Here is a 19,633-nt window from a genome sequence, read left to right on the forward strand (position 1 = left end):
GACAAAGGAAGTAATTTTTGAATAAAAATGGTTAGGTATGTCATTCTACATATCTAATTCTCAATCAGATGTGAAAAATATTGTCCATACTTACGTTTTCTGTTTTGGAGGGTTTGTGCTCAAATCAGCTAAAAAAAAGCCAAAATTCTATTTACCAAACACTCTCGTAACTTTTTCATGTACTGAAAATTCGAATATGCAAAATAATAATATTAAAATCAATTTTGTTTTGACTTTTTCTTAAACCAGGATAAATTTAAACATCAAATAATAAATTTAAATTAACATATTATATAAAAAATAGAAAAACTATTTAAGAAAGACATAATTTAAGTTTTTTTTTTAAAGAAACTAGTTGTAAGGTTAAAAAATTGAAGAAAATTGTGATTTGATTGAAATGTACTTGAAAAGGGAACAAAGTGCACTGAATTCTGCAGTTCTTGGCTTTGAACTGCAAACACTTTCCTTAACAAAAGGAGTTTTAACTGTGTTTGCCATTATCCAAAAATGTTAGAAAAAGAAGAAAAAAACAAAACAAAGATCCAGGCAAATGGAGTTTTAATGTAATAAAAAAATAATATCCTATATCTGAAAATTAATTTTGAAAATAAATTTAGTTTAGATTAATTATATTAAAATTAAATCATGATGAAAAATATTGTTGTTAAAAAATCATAAAAATATATAAAATATCACTTCAAAAGTTGATCAAAATCTATGGAACCAAAAGTTGCCATTGCTGAACGTGACATGAGATAAAGTAAAAAAACATGGTTATTTTAGGAAATGAAAGGATGTTTTTTAAATAAAAAATATTAAAATGATTTTCTTAAAATTAAATGAAGCCTTAATTTTTGTTTTCCCTCTATCAGTCGGTCATCACTTGGTCAGTCGGCCCTGACTTTTAGGAAATACTCCGTAAAAAGAAATGTGTAAAATGAATAAATATCCCAAAGCAAAACAAAGTAAAAACATTTTTTTTACACTCACTGTATTTAATCCAAGCTTTTCTGGATTGTAACAAAACCCTAAAAGGGTTCTTGTAAGAAACAATCGCCGCTTGATTTGATCTCAGCCGTCTACTCTTTCTCTATATATCATTAAACTTCTTTCACTCTTTTCTTTGATCTCTCTGCTTCAAAAATAACGCTTTTTTTTTTTGCCCTTGAGCTATTCTGCTCTATTTTTAATTTTTGTTGCTGTTTTTTACTTGAAAATCATGGCTTTCTTACCTGGTTTTTGTTGGTTGATTTATGGTTTCCAAATTTGAAGAATATTTAAAATTTGGGCACCCTTTTGTTTTTGTTTTTCTTGGTTTGATTCTTAGGCAGGTGGACTTTTTTGCTGTTTATGAGTTCAGGGAAATTAAAGTTTTGATCTTTAACACATTTGGTAGCTTAAAGTGAGAATCTTTAGTTTGTAAATATGGGGTTTAGGTGTATTAGTGTAGAAAAGTTTAGTTTCTTTTGGATTTAGCGGCTGATTATCGGTTTTGGGTAGTGATTGTTTTGGGAGTTCTGATAGAGATTAATGATCAATTAGGGTTTTTGAATAATGTTATCTGAGTTAGATAGGAGACCAATGATAGGAAGTAGTGAAGGATCATTTGGGGATGATTTAGAGAAAGAGATAGGATTATTGCTCCGTGAACAGCATAGTAGGCAAGATGCTGATGATCTTGAACGCGAGCTGAACTTGTATAGAAGTGGCTCTGCTCCTCCTACCGTGGAGGGTTCACTGAGTGCGGTTGGCGGTTTGTTTGGGGGTGCCACCTCCTCCGCTGGTACTGGTGGTGGTTTTTCTGCCTCCGCCTTTTCAGCTTTTGCTGGAGCTAAAAATGGAAATGGATTTGCATCTGAGGAAGAACTTAGGTCTGATCCAGCTTATCATTCATACTATTACTCGAATGTGAATCTCAACCCGAGGCTCCCACCTCCTTTGCTTTCAAAGGAGGATTGGAAGTTTGCACAGAGGTTGAAGGGAGAGGGTTTAGCTATAGGTGGGATTGGAGATAGGAGGAAGTTGAATAGGGCTGATAATGGTAGCAATAGGTCGTTGTTCTCGATGCCGCCTGGGTTTGATACCAGGAAACAAGAGAACGAAGTAGAGGCGGAGAAAGTGCATAGCTCTGCAGACTGGGGTGGTGATGGACTGATTGGTTTGTCTGGTTTAGGACTTGGAAGCAAACAGAAAAGCTTTGCCGAAATTTTTCAGGTGATAACCGATCCTTAGTTGATTTTAGACAGTCTGCCTTTTTTTTTGTTGTTGCTGATAATAATTTGCCTATTTGTGCAGTCTTCGATTGAAAAATACTCAGTGATGTATGTTTTAAATCATATCTGACTGACATAATTATTTCCCAATTTTGTGGTTCCCAAGGTTGTGATAGTACTATGTGCATACTTAGTAGGTGTATTTGTGATCAATCTTCTGTCGTGCTTCACACATAGCTAGGTTTTTTAAGCTTTAAAGTATATCCAAGGTTAAAAAAATGCTACGAAAAATCTTGCTCGTTTAAGTTTTCAAGTTGTTCCTTGTTCCTTAACTTTCCATGTAACTATCAAGATCTTTCTGTTAATATTTCAGAAACTTCTGGACCTTTACCTTCTTTCTCTTGTGCAGTGATCTAATATCTAAAATCCTTGCAGGATGATTTGGGACACACTGCTCCAGTCGCTAGGATACCATCTCGTCCTGCGAGTCGTAATGCTTTTGATGAGAACTTTGAGAATGTAGGTTCTGCTGAATCTGAGCTCGCTCATTTGCGGCGACAACTTACTTCTGCAGATCCTTTAAGGTCAAGTGCAAGTGGTCGGGGATCGTCTGCTGTCCATAACATCGGGCCACCTTCTTCATACACCTATGCTGCTGCTGTAGGTGCTTCTATGTCTAGGAGTACCACTCCTGATCCCCAACTCGTAGCTAGGGCTTCTAGTCCTTGCCTGACACCAATTGGTGGAGGGAGAGTTGGCAACTCAGAGAAAAGAAACATAAATAGTCCAAGCACATTTAGTGGCATCACATCTGGCGTCAACGGATCTGATGATCTTGTTGCTGCTTTATCAGGCATGAACTTGTCATCAAATCATGGGATAGATGAAGATAATCAGTTAGCATCACAGATTGAACAAGATGTTGAGAATCACCAGAATTATCTGTTTGGTTTGCAAGATGGTCAGGATCATATCAAACAGCAGGCATACTTGAAGAAACCAGAACCTGGCCATTTACATATGCCTTCAGTTAAGAGTAATGGAATTAGATCGGACCTGAAAAGCCCTTCCTTGCTTTCTGATAGGCAAGCTGTGCTCCAGAAATCTGCTGTTCCCTCAAACAATTCTTACTTGAAAGGATCACCCGCTTCCACACTTAATGGCAGTGGCAGCTTACCTGCTCAATATCAGCATGGTGATGGTGCAAATGCATCATTTCCAAACTATGGGTTAAGTGGTTACTCTTTAAATCCTGCTTTGGCCAATATGGTGCCCAGCCAACTTGGATCTGGGAATTTGCCACCATTGTTTGAAAATGTTGCTGCTGCATCAGCTATGGCAGTCCCTGGAATGGACTCCAGAGTGCTTGGGGGAGCTTTTGGTTCTGGACAGAACATTTCAAATGCTGCATCTGAGTCCCATAATCTTGGTAGAGTTGGAAGCCAAATAGCTGGAAATGCTCTGAACGCACCTTTCATTGATCCTTTGTATCTTCAGTATTTAAGGACTTCTGATTATGCTGCAGCACGGCAGGCAGCTCTTAATGACCCCACTATGGATAGAAATTTCCTTGGTAATTCATACATGAACTTGCTTGAGCTTCAAAAAGCTTATCTCGGAGCTCTGCTATCACCTCAAAAATCCCAATATGGTGTTCCATTGGGTGCTAAATCTAGTAGTTCAAATCTCCATGGCTTTTATGGAAATACCACCTTTGGAGCTGGCATGTCTTATCCTGGAAGTCCCTTAGCAAATGCTGTTCTTCCAAATTCTCCAGTTGGACCCGGTAGTCCTATCAGACACACTGACCTGAACATGCGTTTTCCATCTGGGATGAGGAATCTAGCTGGGAGTGTAATGGGACCCTGGCATTTGGATTCAGGATGTAATATTGATGAAAGCTTTTCCTCCTCCCTACTTGAAGAGTTTAAGGGTAATAAGACGAAGTGTTTTGAACTTTCAGAAATTGCTGGTCACGTTGTTGAGTTCAGGTATTCTTGTATCCTAATCATGTTTTATGTTGTCATACTGTCATATCCTGACATTTTTATGCTTTTGATGAGCAGTGCGGATCAATATGGCAGCAGGTTTATTCAGCAAAAACTTGAAACAGCCACAACTGAAGAGAAAACTATGGTTTATGAGGAAATCATGCCTCAAGCTCTTGCTTTGATGACTGATGTTTTTGGTAATTATGTTATTCAAAAGGTATCTGCTTCTTAATCTGTTCCTTATCTGCTTAGTCTTACAATTTTATTTTTTATTGTTTTTACCAAATGAAATCTTAAATTTGTACAGTTTTTTGAACACGGACTTCCAAGTCAGAGAAGGGAACTTGCTGGCAAGCTTTTTGGTCATGTATTAACTCTTGGTCTGCAAATGTATGGATGTCGGGTGATCCAGAAGGTATTAGCAAATATTATTGCTATTTTATTGGACTTCATTTTGTGTATTTTTTTCTTATTTGGTTCGCTTATAATCATCTAGTTGCTTGTTGATTCTTATCATTTATCAACCTCCTCATAATTGCTGTTTCTTGACAATTTACGTGTTTCTTTCTAAATGACCCCAGCATGGTTTTGTATTGACAAGTGAAAATGTGCCTTTGTGTGATAGAGTTTTACTTCTCTTTTCATGCAGAATTGATCCAAATCTTTATGTTTAGTTTGTAAATATGTGCTAATATATATGCTTTAATAATTGAGCTTTACTCTCTCATCGCCTTAACTTGTTTTGTTTTATAGATTTCTTAGTGTTCATACTAATTGATATTATTCTGGATGGTTACACCAAGAATACTGCCTTGCATTCTGACAATTATGTATGATTTGTTTGACATTCAAGGCCATAGAAGTTGTCGATCTGGATCAGAAGATTAAAATGGTTCAAGAGCTTGATGGTAGTGTGATGCGTTGTGTACGTGATCAGAATGGCAACCATGTTATCCAAAAATGCATCGAATGTGTTCCGGAGGAAAATATACAATTTATAGTTACAACATTTTTTGATCAAGTTGTGACCCTTTCTGCTCATCCATATGGGTGCCGAGTGATACAGGTCGAGAGCCTTTTTTCTTTTTCCTTTTTTGATTTTGTTTTGGCCTTTAGAACTACCTTGTAGAATGACCAATGTCTGTTCTGTATTTTTTTTTTCCGTTAACACTACAGAGAATACTGGAGCACTGCAAGGACCCAAAAACACAGAGCAAGGTTATGGACGAGATTCTAGGATCTGTTAGCATGTTGGCCCAAGACCAGTATGGCAATTATGTTGTTCAGGTTGTGATTCTTTTCTGAAAACTTATATTTCGCATATTATAGGTTTTTTTTGTTGAAAAGTAATCAATCAATGAAACCTTATGGAGGGTCTTCACCCTTGTTGCCTTTATGTCTATTAATACGCTTTCCATCTTTTTGGTGATATTTGTTGTTTATTTTTGTAGTATATCTTTCAATTTGTTTATGCTGTCTATAGTATCACTTATACTGCTCGTTGCTTGACCGACCTTTTTTATTCCCGTAACAGCATGTACTGGAGCATGGAAAGCCTCATGAGCGCTCAATTATAATTAAGGAGTTAGCTGGAAAGATTGTCCAGATGAGTCAACAGAAGTTTGCCTCTAATGTTGTTGAGAAGTGCTTAACTTTTGGCGGTCCTTCTGAACGTCAGTTATTGGTGAATGAAATGCTTGGTTCTACTGATGAGAATGAACCTCTTCAGGTTTGGTCCATTTTGTGCTGAACTTTTATAACTTGCTTATCTCACTGATGTTTTGAGATGTAATATGTCATGAAAAAACTGTGATCGGAACAGTCTTTCTAACATTGATTGCATGGTCTTCAAGAATTAGCTTTTTTATTTACCCTTCAGAATTCCATGTTACTTTACTGACTTCCATTTGTCTGTTTCAGGCAATGATGAAAGATCAGTTTGCAAATTATGTTGTTCAGAAAGTACTGGAGACTTGTGATGACCAGCAACGTGAGCTGATCCTTTCTCGAATTAAGGTCCATTTAAATGCATTGAAGAAGTACACTTACGGAAAACATATTGTTGCGCGTGTAGAGAAACTTGTTGCTGCTGGAGGTACTGATACTTTTTTACCTTCTATGACCGCTTTATAGTTTATGTATATCTGTTCATGCATGGTGCTAGCAAGTTCCCTAGAGCTGAAATTATCCGGTCACTTAAAAAATACGGGTTCCACAACAATTTCACAGGCTCTACACAATTCAAGATTGTGATTGGTTCATTGCATTATAGTAATCGTAGAAGATATACTTTCCCGGCATGTTTTCAAGTATCTTTTCATGAAGTTGCCTTTTAACCTCTTTCTGCATTAGTAATAGGCACACTTTTGCAGGCAGAGTTTTTGTACTTCCCTGTTTACTTTTTTAATACATTGCTTTGAGCGTTTTAGAAAGTGAAACAGGCTCATAAACCACATTTTTATGATGATGAAACCGTGGGAATTTGAGCTAAAGGGGCATATATATGGCTGTTGAAATGACATGATTCCTATTATCGGATGTTGAACTATTATACCAATATTCACCTTTCTGTTTGGTCAAGTTCAAATTTGATCCATTTTCCAGTGTTGAAACCTTCTAATAGGCGATATTGCATTTTTTTTTCAGAAAGGAGAATTGCTGCTCAATCTCCACACCCTACTGCTTAGTTGGTGTAGGAAATAATGTGTTTGTACAGCTAACAGAAGCTATTACGAGAGCTTCCCCTATCTTAGAGCTATGCTTCTACCTATCTTTTTAGACAGGTAAGATCTGTATGGAAATAAAAGAAGTTGTTGCTTGTACCGGAAACTGTACATTTTGTAGCTTAAGATTGTATACATAGAATCGAGCAAACCCGAGGTTTCTGTTGTCGGACACAACAGAATGCTACATGCAGAGGAGATCGAATGATTATACGAGTTTTTAAGGGTGTAAAAATTTAAAAAATGGTGAGTTTAGTTTATATGATAACCGCCACTGTACAAAATGTTGGCTTGTGGAGAGCTGTTGATGTTTAGGTGAGGCCACTGGTTTTTTCCCCCCTCAATGTATGCTTTAATGACACTTACTCTTTTTTTCCCTTTAAATGCACTTTGTTTCTTGTTGCCATGAACTTGTTCACATCTTTGATGGATTTTATTTGATACTTTCTTTCCTAATGATCGAAGTTCATTTTTTTACATGCAAAGGCATAGAGCAACCGGCTACTATCATTATTACACTTGCACAAGATTGCAACAGTAATTGTAACTGTGAATCAATGTGATCCATTACACCGCACTCAGCTTAATGGCTTCCTCAAAATGATTATACTGGTATAATCCCTTAAATAGTTGAAAGGGTTCCACAAATTGCTAGCACAGTCGAGTATGTATAAGGATTAAGCTTGTCATTGAAGTTGTTTGTCGAGGGGAGGTTTGACTTCTTTCAAAGAAGTCTTAAAAGTGTCATTTTCCCGGAATTGATGGACTCTCAATGGGATAATTCTGGTTATTGGGGATTTATCTCTAGACCCTAAAGAGAGCTCAGTGCTTGGACAAGTATAGGAAGTGTGTTTTGTTGGATCGGACTGTGGTGGTACATTGCTGCGTACCAAGGGAATATATACATTCACGCTTGGTAGGTTGAAACTGAACTTATAGCATACGAGGCATCCACCCTGAAAGATTACGTGTATGTTATTAGTTGGGCGATAAGTCCCTTCCAATAGTAAATGGCCATATTTTTTGATGGGTGATCATGCGTCAAGGCATTCACACTTTTGTGAGGTGCACTTTAGGGGCTTTTTCAAGCATTTGGTTAGTTGAGGGGTTCGTTTTGCTCTTGACAGACGTGTTAAAATCTTCCTTAAAAGCCTTCAACACAGTTATACTTGAAGAAGAACGTAAAAGCTTGATCATCATACGAGCCGCAGCTAGCATAACCAGCAATCAGACGATAAGATGAAGCAGACATGAAACATCTAAATGAGGCATCCCATTGGCGCAATCTAAATATAGCATACAATATCAATAAGGCTAAGTACCTAGAAGCTCGTCTGATCTCTGCAATCAGAGCAAGGTCCAATCTTACAAATTCTAAACCCATCAAAGATTAAAATCTGCAGTAATTGCCAACAGATTTGTTGCCGAGTTACTATTTTCTTCCTATTCTAGTTTGACGATGATATACTGACCCAATCACTCTCTCTCACATATTCTTTCCGGCAACTGGATGGACACAAGCATTCATTCTTGATAAGAATTTATTTTGAAGCAAAGCTTGGATCTTTAATGGAAAAAGATAAGGACAAATAGAAGGCCTTGTACAGGCATATCTTGGAAATTGAAGCCCATGGCCGGCATCCTTGGTGTCAATACAATGACCAAACTTTCCATTTAGGAAAAAATTATGAATAAAATGAGGGCATTTTAGTATTTTTGATTTTCATTTGTTTCTGGCTAAAGTGACGAGCTTTTTGAACCATCGATGTAGTTTATCCTCAGAAACAATGGTTCAGTTCCACGCCATTCACCTCCCACCACAACTATTACAACCCAATTTCAAAGTTTTGCAGCCAAAAATTTTAACTTTTATGATTATCAAACACACTACAAAATTGGGATTAATTCATGAATACTCATGGATTGTTTCGTTCTTTAACACCAGATTCTCTTCTTTTTCCCCCCCACTTTTCTTCTAGATCATTCCTCATTCTTCAAAAGCAAGCAAATTTGTCAATACCCAGTTTTAGATATTGCCAAGGTAGTGACTTTGGCTTTAGTCCGAGACCATTTGCACCAGTTCTTTTCAGGTATTATAAAAAAAGAAACAGTCGTACCCTTTTGAGAGCGAGCTGGAGAGAGTCTCCTTATGAAGTTTTGGGTGTCTCTCCTTCTGCAACTCCTGATGAAATCAAAAGGGCTTATAGGAAACTTGCTTTGAAGTATCATCCTGATGTCAACAAAGAGGTCATTTCTGTTAAAAACACATTAAAGTTCCCAATTTCCTGTATTTTTGGCTTATATATTTTTGTTAATTTCAACAAATGGAGCAAAGGCCTATCACCACATAGTCATTGCATATTGAACAAATTGGATTTTGTTTTATGTTCTGGTTAGCAAATGGTTTTTGTAATTTCTTGCTTTGCAACAATTTCCCATGTTATAGTCAGCAAGTTCTCATATTATATGCCATGTACTATTGTTCAACAATCTTGTTAGTGTAGGTTTTCAGATTTTAAACATAAAACAATGGCTGTCCAGGAACTAGAAAATCCATTGCTTTGAGAAGATATTGGCTTTGTCAAATTAGCGAATCATATAATTAAGACTTCATAACCGATTGAAAGCAATGTTTATTATATAATAGTTTCAAGGTTGTTGTTTGTGCATTTCCATCAGTGTTCCTTCATAGTTGGATTAACTTTAAGCCTGCTTCCTTTCTGCATTTGCTTTTCGAAGCCTTTTTGCTTTGGTTTTATGTTTACGGCTTTGGTGTACTGAGCGAATTCTGGTATACAGGCAAATGCACAAGAGAAATTTATGAGGATTAAGCATGCATATAATACATTACTGAACTCAGAATCTCGGAGAAGATACAACCCTGGAAACCGAACATCTGATTTTTCATACTCAAGAACTCAACGAAGCCAAAGCCCGAATACCCAAGAGGAAGAATTCTATGGATTTGGTAACAACCTCTACACTTACTAGAAGCAAATTAATTACTTTTAGTCCTAAAGGATTTATATTCTTATGGTGCTTGTCCAATGTATACGGCTTTGAAGTGTTCGCATTTCATTTTTATTTCTTAGCTAGAAGATCACCATTTCAATATGTTCTCACTGTATGGAAGATGTTTGTGGCCCATGCCATGCATTGTGTCGGATATTGTAGTGGCACATCTCATACTTTCAACCGTTTTAACCTATCTTTTTACGACCATCTAACTACCAATGAAAGTATCCTTAAAATTTATATGTTTTATTATATTTATAGGAGTTAGGTTTATTTCTGTTATTCTTATACTTAAACGCTTCGTGCTGCAGGTAATTTTTTGAGGGATGTTCAAATTACGCTAGGTAGATTTGTACTCTCTGTTGAGATTGTGAGAAGGATAAGATAAAATTGCATCATTTTCTTAATCTTGTCTAGCATCTGAATTATCTTTTCCCTACAAGTGTCAAGTAATACCCCATTTCTCTATAGCACTCATATTTTGATTTGTGTTGCAGAGGACTTCTTTAGAGACCTTCAAGAAGAATTTCAGAATTGGGAAGCAAGTGCATCTTCACAAGAAAAGCCGAAAAGCTTGTGGGAGGAATTAGCGGTATGATGCGATTGTTTTTAGCAGTTCCAGCATATATGAAGAGCTTAATCACACTCATTCGACCTTTAGTTCATAATAAAGAATAACTTTGATTAACTAGTTTGATTTCACCCTTGGCAGGCTATTGGAGAGGAATTTGTTGAATTCCTGGAGAAAGAGCTCAACATATCTGATGATGAATTCGAAGAAAACAACAGAAACGACTTCAGTAATTCCGAGAAAACAGGAAGCAGTTTTCGAAATGAAGCTAACAAGGGTAGCAGCATCGAGGAGAACATTGATGAAATAGAAGCTACTCTTGCTAAATTGAAAAAGGAGCTAGGGTTATAACAAAGGAAATGCAGCTTTTATATTGCCTTGAGAAAAAGTCGAGCTGTTTTGTGAGCTTACCATGCTGGAAAGTGAATTGCAATAACATTTCCGAAGTTCACATGCAAAAGAAACATCAATGTACGATTTAGAAGCTCCAAGAAAGGGGAAGGTACTTCCATACCTACTTTTTCAGAATTGTAGAAAAAGGCTTTTTCTGACTTTTACTTGTTAATTCCTTTTTTTCAACCATTTCCATTTCTTGATAAACTGGTAGCATATAGCAGCATAGTGATTGACCATTGTATGCCATGGTTTGTTCCTAGCCACAATTTAGTAGTGTGATTATTTGTAATCCAAAAGCAAAATGCGTATTCTTATTGATTGATAATCTAAAAAGCAAATTAGGCCATTGGTACTGCTTGATTTCCCTTTCATATTCTATCTCTATATGCTTTCGAGATCCATAATTCTAACTGCTTGGTGATCGACTAGCTGTTTTTACAAAATCTTTTGATATGTTTTACTCAAAAGAATGCTGTGATACTTGTCTTTAGTTTAGCTCTAACACCTGCTTAGTGAACCCATACTGGTGGGACTTTATCAACTCTCGGTTCAACAGTGAAAACCGGGTTCAGTTCCAGGCTGTTGAGGCAACTTTGCTCAGAAAGTTCGATTTCATGGTTATAAGGAGTTGAACACCATCTAAAACTTGAAGGAAGTATCTTAAAACTAGGACTTTAATTTGATATATTGCTTTCAAGTTGTTTCCGTGGTTCTACAATGGCTGCTGATACTTTTCTGGCTGTGATTTATGTGGTCATTGCTGAAGATCCTGACCACTTCATTTATAATAATGGCTTCCATGATCCTTATTTGCACCTTTATGGACTAACCAGTATCTACTCCAATGGTCTATTGCAGCTCACCAACACTTGAAAACTAGCAGTTGCTCATGCATTTTATCCATCTCCAATACACCCCAAATTCATCTCGATCTTGTTCGTAGCGGCCATGGCAAAGCCTTTGTCATCTCTCAATCTGTAGATTTCAGCCATGCTAATGCAAAGCCAATATGTAGGACTCTTTAATACCACAAACAATGGAAATTCTTCAAATCGTATCTTTGCAGTTGAGTTCAATACTAAGCAGAGTATTGACATAGAGGATATAGATGAAAAGCATGAAGGAATTGATGTGAATGGCTTCAAATCCATACCAGCAACATGTTTTTCCGTTGAAGAAAGGAATAATAAGTTTGGAGCTCATCAATGTACATCCGACACAGGCTTGGGTAGATTACAATGATGGAGAACGACTACTCACTGTAAACTTGGAACCAACCACAGGCATTCCATGAATTCAATTACTTTAATTACTCTTTAGCTTGGGAAAAGCTTCAAATTTGAACATCTGTGTAAAAAAAAAAAACTTAAGGCTGAAGATTTTAAGATTGGAAAAATGATATTCAAATTTCAATAAAATATGCAATTGATAGCACGGGTTACAAATCACAACATCGAACAACAAGACCCAACTTGCTATTTCGACTAAACATTACCAAAGCTCCCCTAATTACAAACCTAAACCCTAAATCATTTAACCGCCAAATCCATACAAAGTCCTGCCCTGCCTCTTCAGTGCATAAACCACATCCATGGCGGTCACCGTCTTTCTCCTAGCGTGTTCGGTGTAGGTGACAGCATCGCGAATGACGTTCTCCAAGAAGATCTTGAGGACTCCACGGGTTTCCTCGTAGATTAAGCCACTGATACGTTTCACTCCTCCCCTACGAGCCAGGCGTCGAATTGCCGGCTTTGTGATGCCCTGGATGTTGTCACGGAGAACCTTACGGTGGCGCTTCGCTCCTCCCTTGCCAAGTCCCTTGCCTCCCTTTCCCCTTCCCGACATCTTCGATATCGAATGAAAATTAAGAAACTTGAATGATTTGAATAACGAAATTGGAAACTTGAGGAACGGTACGATTTTGCGAGTTATTTTATAGTGGGAACTGGGCAGCTTTTTGTTGAGATAGTGATCCGTGGGTTGAGCTTGAAGATAAAGAACGGCCGTTGATTACTTATAATGAAGGGTTCAAATGAAGAGAAGTATTGGCGCGGATAGGTGACCTGGATTATTACCAATTACTTTAAGCGCTTTTCCTTTCTTTTTTTTTTGTTTGGGTTAAATCCAAGAAGCATCCCTAAACTATCATTCAGATTCTAAATTAGTCCCCATAATTTCAAAAATATTTTCAATTGAATCCTATTGCATCAATCAGGTCCTATTCGATAGTATAGCCATCATTTTTAAGTGTTAAAAGCCGGTTTTAATTTGAAATAGAGTATTTTTAAAACACAAAAATCAAATTACAAATATATGTATACTTGTCACATTACTGTCATTTAGTGAGACAGGTGAGATCAATCAAGAGCATTTCTCGAAGTTTGAGAACAATAACTAAGGCATGGTTGCGGCTACTGAATCATGGATCCAAGAGATGATAGAAAGAGTTATAATAGAAGGTGGAGATGAACAAGATTGCGTGATACCTTTGGAGGAAGTCGAGGTTGGTTCTGAAGCTTCTCGGATGCCAGGTTCTCATATCTTTCATGGTGATTGCCATGGCTGCAACAATGTCATTTTCCAAAGCATGCTCAATGCCTGTGGATTGAAATGTTTTTGTAATACAGAATTCAGATGAAGAGAAGTTTATTACACACAGTAAACATAAATTTATAACTTCTACTTCCTCTACAAGGAGTAGAAAAAATATTGGATTAGCTGATAAATCAAATGGATAAGTAGTTGCAGAATTGTAATTCCTAGTAAACATGGGATTCCTTGCTCTTTATAAATAAATATCAATACAAGAATCGGAAAATCCGATTGGGATAGTTAAGTTAAAGCTTTGTTTCTCTTCAAGTTTCTTTAATGGCATCGGCTTCAATTTTATACCCGTCCAATGTTATTTCCCACCATGTTCACCATCACGGGTTGATATAACAGAAGCGTCCTTTACCTCCTCGTCACATCCAAATCAAGTTAATCGTAGACATCAATCTCCTCCGCCATGATCTGATAATAGATAATTACACCAACTGTTTTTCTGTACAACAAACTCTTCGTTTTAGTCTCAACATCTTGCAAAACCGCAACAACCTTCATGAACTTCTTGCTTCGGCATTTACAAGACTCAGAATCGACATGCCCTCTGCTTTTTACAACACCCTCGTTCAAGAAATCATGGGATGTGGAGTTGGAATTGCAAACAGGACATTTGACAGCGCATGGTATTGTAAAGTCATGTATTTACATTCAACGATACAAGCATTGTTGGTGGAATCTGAGATCAACCAAGAGACTTTGATGAGTAGAGCTTTGGCGGAATCGAGGTCAGAGTTTGAGAGGTTAACAATGGCATGGTTGCCGCTACCGAATCATCGATCAAGGAGATGATAGAAAAAGCTAAAGTAGAAGCTGGAGATGAAGAAAAGTTCATGATATGTTTGGAAGAAGTGGAGGTCGGATTTGAAGCATCTCAGATGCCATGTTCTCATGTCTTTCACGATGATTGCATAAAAAAATGGCTGCAGCAAAGCCATTATTGTCCCATTTGCCGATTTGAGATGCCAATTGATTAAGACTAAGATTATAGGAGTTTGTGCTATTGTTTATCCTTCATTTGTAATCTAATGCATGAAGGAATTGGATTTTATTACTCGTAAATGGGTTTAAAAGGTTTAAGTTATTACAGCAACGAGAACATCATCAAATTTGTATCTATCTGTATTTCAAAGTTGTTCTCTGAATTGGATCTAAAATAAATAGGTTACACTGAGCATATTGGTCATCCTCGGACTCATGCTCATGCACTCTTCCACTTTTTTCTCCCATAATTCTCTAAATACATAATAAATAAAATATAAGTATAAATAAGAAGATAAATAGGGGGAAATATCACAAATGATGGTTAACGGGGGATATTATTATAAAGTAAGATTCTGGCAGTACTGGTGGAAAGCGGGATGGATGTAGGGATTTGGATGACTAGAGCTTTGACAGAAATAACTTAAGAGCTTGAGAGCATTAGCAATGACATGGTTGCAGCTAATGAATCATCAATCAAGGAGATGATAGAAAGAGTCAAAGTAGAAGCTGCAGAAGAGGACTGCACGCCATGTCTGGAGGAACTCAAGGTCGGTTTTGAAGCTTCTCAAATTCAATGTTCTCATGTCTTTCACGGTGATTGCATGGAAAAATGGGTGTGGAGAGCTGTAACTTCTTTTCTTGCGATTTCTTTCTTACCAAACAAAGTCATGTTTAATAGTCTGCTTTCGTTGCTTACAAAAATAGTGATGCTGGGGTGCATACCCCATTTGATTGGCCAAAGAAATGTTAAAGCCTTGATTCTTTCAGTCTCTGTTTTGGTAGCCATTGAAATTTTCAACTCACTCAACATCCTCTCTCAAGTAGGAACCTTATTTGCAATGCCACCTTGGGGGAAACTATAAAAACATTTTCTAAAAGAAGAGAGCTAAGATTGACAAAATGACCTTCAAATTTCAATAAAAATATGCAATTGATGATGCGAATTAGAAATTATAACAGCGAACAACAAAACCCACCTTGTAACTTTAACTGAGTCCTACAATTTTTCCTCTATTTTAAAATCTAGACCCTAAATCATCTAACCGCCAAATCCATACAAAGTCCTACCCTGCCTCTTCAGTGCATAAACCACATCCATGGCAGTCACCGTCTTTCTCCTGGCGTGTTCGGTGTATGTTACCGCATCGCGAATGACGTTCTCCAAGAAGATCTTGAGAACTCCACGGGTTTCCTCGTAGATTAAGCCGCTGATACGCTTCACTCCTCCCCTACGGGCAAGGCGTCGAATTGCCGGCTTTGTGATGCCCTGGATGTTGTCGCGGAGGACCTTACGGTGGCGCTTAGCTCCTCCCTTGCCAAGACCCTTGCCACCCTTTCCTCTTCCTGACATCTTCGATATCCAACCAGAATTAAGAGACGAACGATTTGGATGATAAAATCGGAAATTTGAGGAGCGAAACTAAATTGCGAGGTATTTTATAGCGGGAAACGGAGAGTTTTGTGCTTCGATAGTGATCCGTGGGTTGAGCATGAAGATGAATAAAAACCGTTGATTATTCATAATGAAGGGTTCAGGTGAAGAAAAGTATTGGCGCGGATCGATGACCTGGATTATTACCAGTTAATTTAAGCCTTTTTTTTGGGGGGCTAAATCCAAGAAGCGTCCTCAAACTATTATTCAGATTCTAAATTAGTTGCCAAATTTTAAATGGGTTTTCAATTGAGTACTCGAAGTATGAATATTGTATCAGTCATGTCTTTTTTTATTAGACTAGTCGTTAATTTAAGTGTTAAATATTAGTTTTAATTTTACATAGAATATATTTTAGCCGTTGATTACTCATAATGGAGGGTTCAAACTAGAGGTGATCATGGGTTGGGCTACCTGGCCCGGCCCGACAATCCATCCGAAAAATAGGAGGTTCGGGTTAAAATATAGGTCCGAAATATGGGTTTGGGCAAAAAATGAGGCCCGTTTAGAAAACGGGTCGGGCCTCGGGCAAAATTTTTTGGCCCAATCCCGGTCCGGCCCGAATTATATATTAATTTTTTTTTAATTTTTTTTTATTTCTAATCAAATATATATTTTCTTTTGGGCCGGGCTTGAACAAATTTTTAGGCCCATATTTTGAGCCGGGTCCTGGCCTAAAATTTTATTTGGACCTGGTTCGAACCCAGCCCGGCCCAGCCCATGATCACCTCTAGTTCAGACGAATAGAAGTATCTACATGGATGGATAAATGATGCAGATTATTAGGAGTTAGTTTTAGGGTAACATACAAAAATATCACTTAACTATTAACTTTTTCGATTCAGGCACTAATCTTTTTAAAATTAAATATTTTAATCATTAAATTATTTATACATACCATTAAATAAAAATAAAAATTTATATATATAATTGTCTCAAATTAAAATTTAATGGGTGTATCAAAATTCAAATGTAAATTTAAGATGTTATCCTATTTTCAAGGATTTTATTTTCAGAAACAAATGAAACACTCAATTCTACTTTCCATTTATGCAGAGGTTTTGGCATATATCATTTGTTCTTATGCATTTGTCCGAAATAAAGCTTTAAAAATAATAATTGATAAAAAAGAAGGGATGAAGCGAGAAAAAAAATTTTAGGATCGGAATTAAATTGTATAACATTATGAGAACTAAAATGTAATTTTATAGTTAGGTAAATTATAAATTTATCATATACTAACTTTAAAAATTTATAAATTTTAAGGAGTCAAAACATAAATTTGCTAATTTAGTGGGGCCTGCCAACCCCACACCACCACCCTTGGATAAAGGGGTGAGCATTCGATCGAATTAAGAGAAAATTTTCAAATTAATTGAGTTGATGAGTCTCATCTTGATTTGAGCCAAGTAAATTAAGTTGCTCGAGTTAAATTTAAAAAATTAAACATGTCAAATTAAAATATTATCACAATATAATTAATTTCATGTTGGAACACGTAAATTTGAAACTATGTATATTTGAAAGTTTTTCAAAGCATGTTAGGGGACAAGTTGATTGAGAGGACAATTTGAAAATTCAGACTAATTATTTTTTAAAAATTATTTTAATCTCCCATTTTTAAATTTAATTATTTTGTGTAAGATATTAGGTGCATTTCTTTTTTCAAATGTGTAATTTACACGAACAAGGGCGAAGGCAGAAAATTTATTTAGGAGGGTCGAAATTAAATTGTAATTTTTATAATAGTAAAAGTGTAATTTTACCATTTTAATAGTCTATATTTTTATCTTTTTAAAGAATTAAATTAGTTTTTTATTATTTATAGGGATCAAAATATAATTTTATCTTTACTAATTTAAAATTTTTAAAGACCTAAATGAAAATTTTTCTATTTTCAGCCCTCTACACGAACACTAATATACTTCTACATTTTATATAAGGATCAATAAAAACAAATTTTAAGATAAAGGGATCAGCCGAAATACTTAAACTAATTAATGGCAAAACAAAGAATAAAAAAAAAAATTATGTCCGGATATGCATGACATGCTAAATTTATGGAAGAAAAAGATGGCCGTCTTAAAACACAAATCCTTCTCTTTTTCTTGCTCAGCTGTTAATGGATTGGGTAATTGGTTTAGACTCGGAGCACGGTCTAAAATTTGGGAGGATTTAGGTAAAAATATTAGATGTGAAAAATAGGTTTAGGTAAAAAAATTAGGCATGTTTAAAACATGGGTTAGGCTCGGGCTTGAACATTCAAGGCCCGAGCCTAGCCCGACCCGTTTTAAATTTATAATACTTTATATTATGTAATTTATAATACATTAAAAAAATAAACTTATACTAAATATATAATACTACTCTAATGTAAACATTAAAAAAATGTTAAGATAACTATATAAAAATTTTCAATAAATAAAAAAAATATAATATTAATAAACATTAAAATAAAACAATATAAATATATATTTTTTAATTTTAAAAAATAATTTGGACGGGCCTAAAATGAGTTTGAGTTAGTCTTTTGCAAATATGAGCGGATTTGAGCAAAATTTTAGGCCCAAATTTTGGGTCAGTCGGGCTTGAGCAAGCATAAAGGATGTTAATATTATGTTTAGACCCGACCCATGAACATCTCTACTTCACAAGGATTGAAAAAACAAATTTAGATAAGTTGAAAAGTTAAATAGCTAAATAATAATTGATTTTTACTCATTGCTAAATTAGAGGTGTTCATGGGCCGGGCCGGGTTCGGGTAGGACCCATAAAAATCAGCCCAAGTCCTAGGCCCGGGCCCGGCCTGGGCCGAAATATGGGCCTATAATTTTGCCCAGGGCCGGCCCGACCCATTTTTTAAATAAACACCAAAAAAATTTTAGAAAATTAAAAAAAATATTTTTTAAAATAAAAAATAAATATATTTATTATATTCGGGCCGGGCCATGCCCAGGCCAAAAATAGTGCCTGAGGCCCGGCCCGTTTAGAAAACGGGCCTCATTTTTTGCCCAAGCCCATATTTCGGGCCTATATTTTTATACAAACCCTCCCATATTTCGGACGGGCCGGCCGGCCGGCCCATGAACACCTCTATTGCTGAACTAGGATTTGTAATTTCTAGTTGAAGTGAGATTTTTTATACCGCCTATAAATATATATATTACTATAAGAATTGGAAATCCTCAGCACCCGCTGTGAATAGTAAATTAAAGCTTTATTTCTCCCCCAAGTTTCTTCAATGGCATTGGCTTCAAATTCTTACCGGTGTAATTTAATTTCTCACCATGTGCACCATCATGGAATTATGCTTCAAACTCATCATATATCTCGTCTCGTCAACTATTGACATCAATCTCTTCCATCATGATTCTATAACAAGCTGTTAGACCAATTGTTTCTCTTCATTTTGGTCTTATTGTCTTGCAAAACCGCAACAGGCTTCGTGAACTTCTTGTTTCGACATTTGCAAGGCTCGGAATCAACATGTGTTTTGCTTCTTACAACACCCTTGTTCAAGGAATCGTGGAATGCGGACTTGGAATTGCGAATAGGACGCTAAATAGTGGATCTTATTGCAAAGTGGTGTACTTACATTCAGCGATACAAGCATCGCTGGTAGAATCCGAGATCAACCGAGAGACTTTGATGACAACAGCTTTGGCTGAATCAACCTCTGAGCTTGAGAGCATTAACTATGGCATGGT

The 19,633-nt window shown here is 36.3% G+C and overlaps 4 protein-coding genes across 7 annotated transcripts; 2 read left to right on the top strand and 2 right to left on the bottom strand.

Moving 5' to 3' along the window:
* The first annotated feature begins 995 nt into the window (after window positions 1-995).
* Window positions 996-7,333, top strand: LOC107932456 (pumilio homolog 2). The gene is made up of 9 exons (XM_016864444.2): window positions 996-2,214; window positions 2,649-4,204; window positions 4,280-4,421; window positions 4,512-4,619; window positions 5,058-5,270; window positions 5,381-5,491; window positions 5,739-5,933; window positions 6,125-6,299; window positions 6,851-7,333. Exons 1-9 carry the CDS (start codon window positions 1,555-1,557, stop codon window positions 6,889-6,891), a joined length of 3,201 nt encoding a protein of 1,066 aa, XP_016719933.1. The 5' UTR covers window positions 996-1,554; the 3' UTR covers window positions 6,892-7,333.
* Window positions 7,334-8,090: 757 nt separating this feature from the next.
* Window positions 8,091-12,240, top strand: LOC107932462 (dnaJ homolog subfamily B member 9). 4 transcript variants are annotated; one of them, XR_001693389.2, is made up of 6 exons: window positions 8,091-9,174; window positions 9,727-9,895; window positions 10,254-10,286; window positions 10,440-10,534; window positions 10,655-11,015; window positions 11,768-11,941. XR_001693389.2 is itself a non-coding variant. In XM_016864449.2 (5 exons), the coding sequence occupies exons 1-5, from the start codon at window positions 8,836-8,838 to the stop codon at window positions 10,862-10,864; spliced, it is 846 nt and encodes a 281-aa protein (XP_016719938.1). In that variant the 5' UTR covers window positions 8,091-8,835; the 3' UTR covers window positions 10,865-11,255. The 4 variants fall into 4 exon arrangements, 2 of the variants coding, with proteins under 2 accessions (XP_016719938.1, XP_016719939.1); XM_016864449.2 differs by lacking the exon at window positions 11,768-11,941 and having other exon boundaries at window positions 10,655-11,255; XR_005917338.1 differs by lacking the exon at window positions 10,254-10,286 and having other exon boundaries at window positions 8,095-9,174; window positions 11,768-12,240.
* A 56-nt stretch (window positions 12,241-12,296) lies between these two features.
* Window positions 12,297-13,665, bottom strand: LOC107932465 (histone H4). Its single transcript, XM_016864454.2, has one exon. It carries the CDS (start codon window positions 12,752-12,754, stop codon window positions 12,443-12,445), a length of 312 nt encoding a protein of 103 aa, XP_016719943.1. The 5' UTR covers window positions 12,755-13,665; the 3' UTR covers window positions 12,297-12,442.
* A 1,721-nt stretch (window positions 13,666-15,386) lies between these two features.
* Window positions 15,387-16,030, bottom strand: LOC107932464 (histone H4). Its single transcript, XM_016864453.2, has one exon. The coding sequence runs from the start codon at window positions 15,843-15,845 to the stop codon at window positions 15,534-15,536; it is 312 nt and encodes a 103-aa protein (XP_016719942.2). The 5' UTR covers window positions 15,846-16,030; the 3' UTR covers window positions 15,387-15,533.
* Window positions 16,031-19,633: the final 3,603 nt, after the last annotated feature.

This window comes from Gossypium hirsutum, chromosome D08 (genome assembly GCF_007990345.1).
Source record: "Gossypium hirsutum isolate 1008001.06 chromosome D08, Gossypium_hirsutum_v2.1, whole genome shotgun sequence".
In the NCBI taxonomy this organism is placed as follows: Eukaryota; Viridiplantae; Streptophyta; class Magnoliopsida; order Malvales; family Malvaceae; genus Gossypium; species Gossypium hirsutum.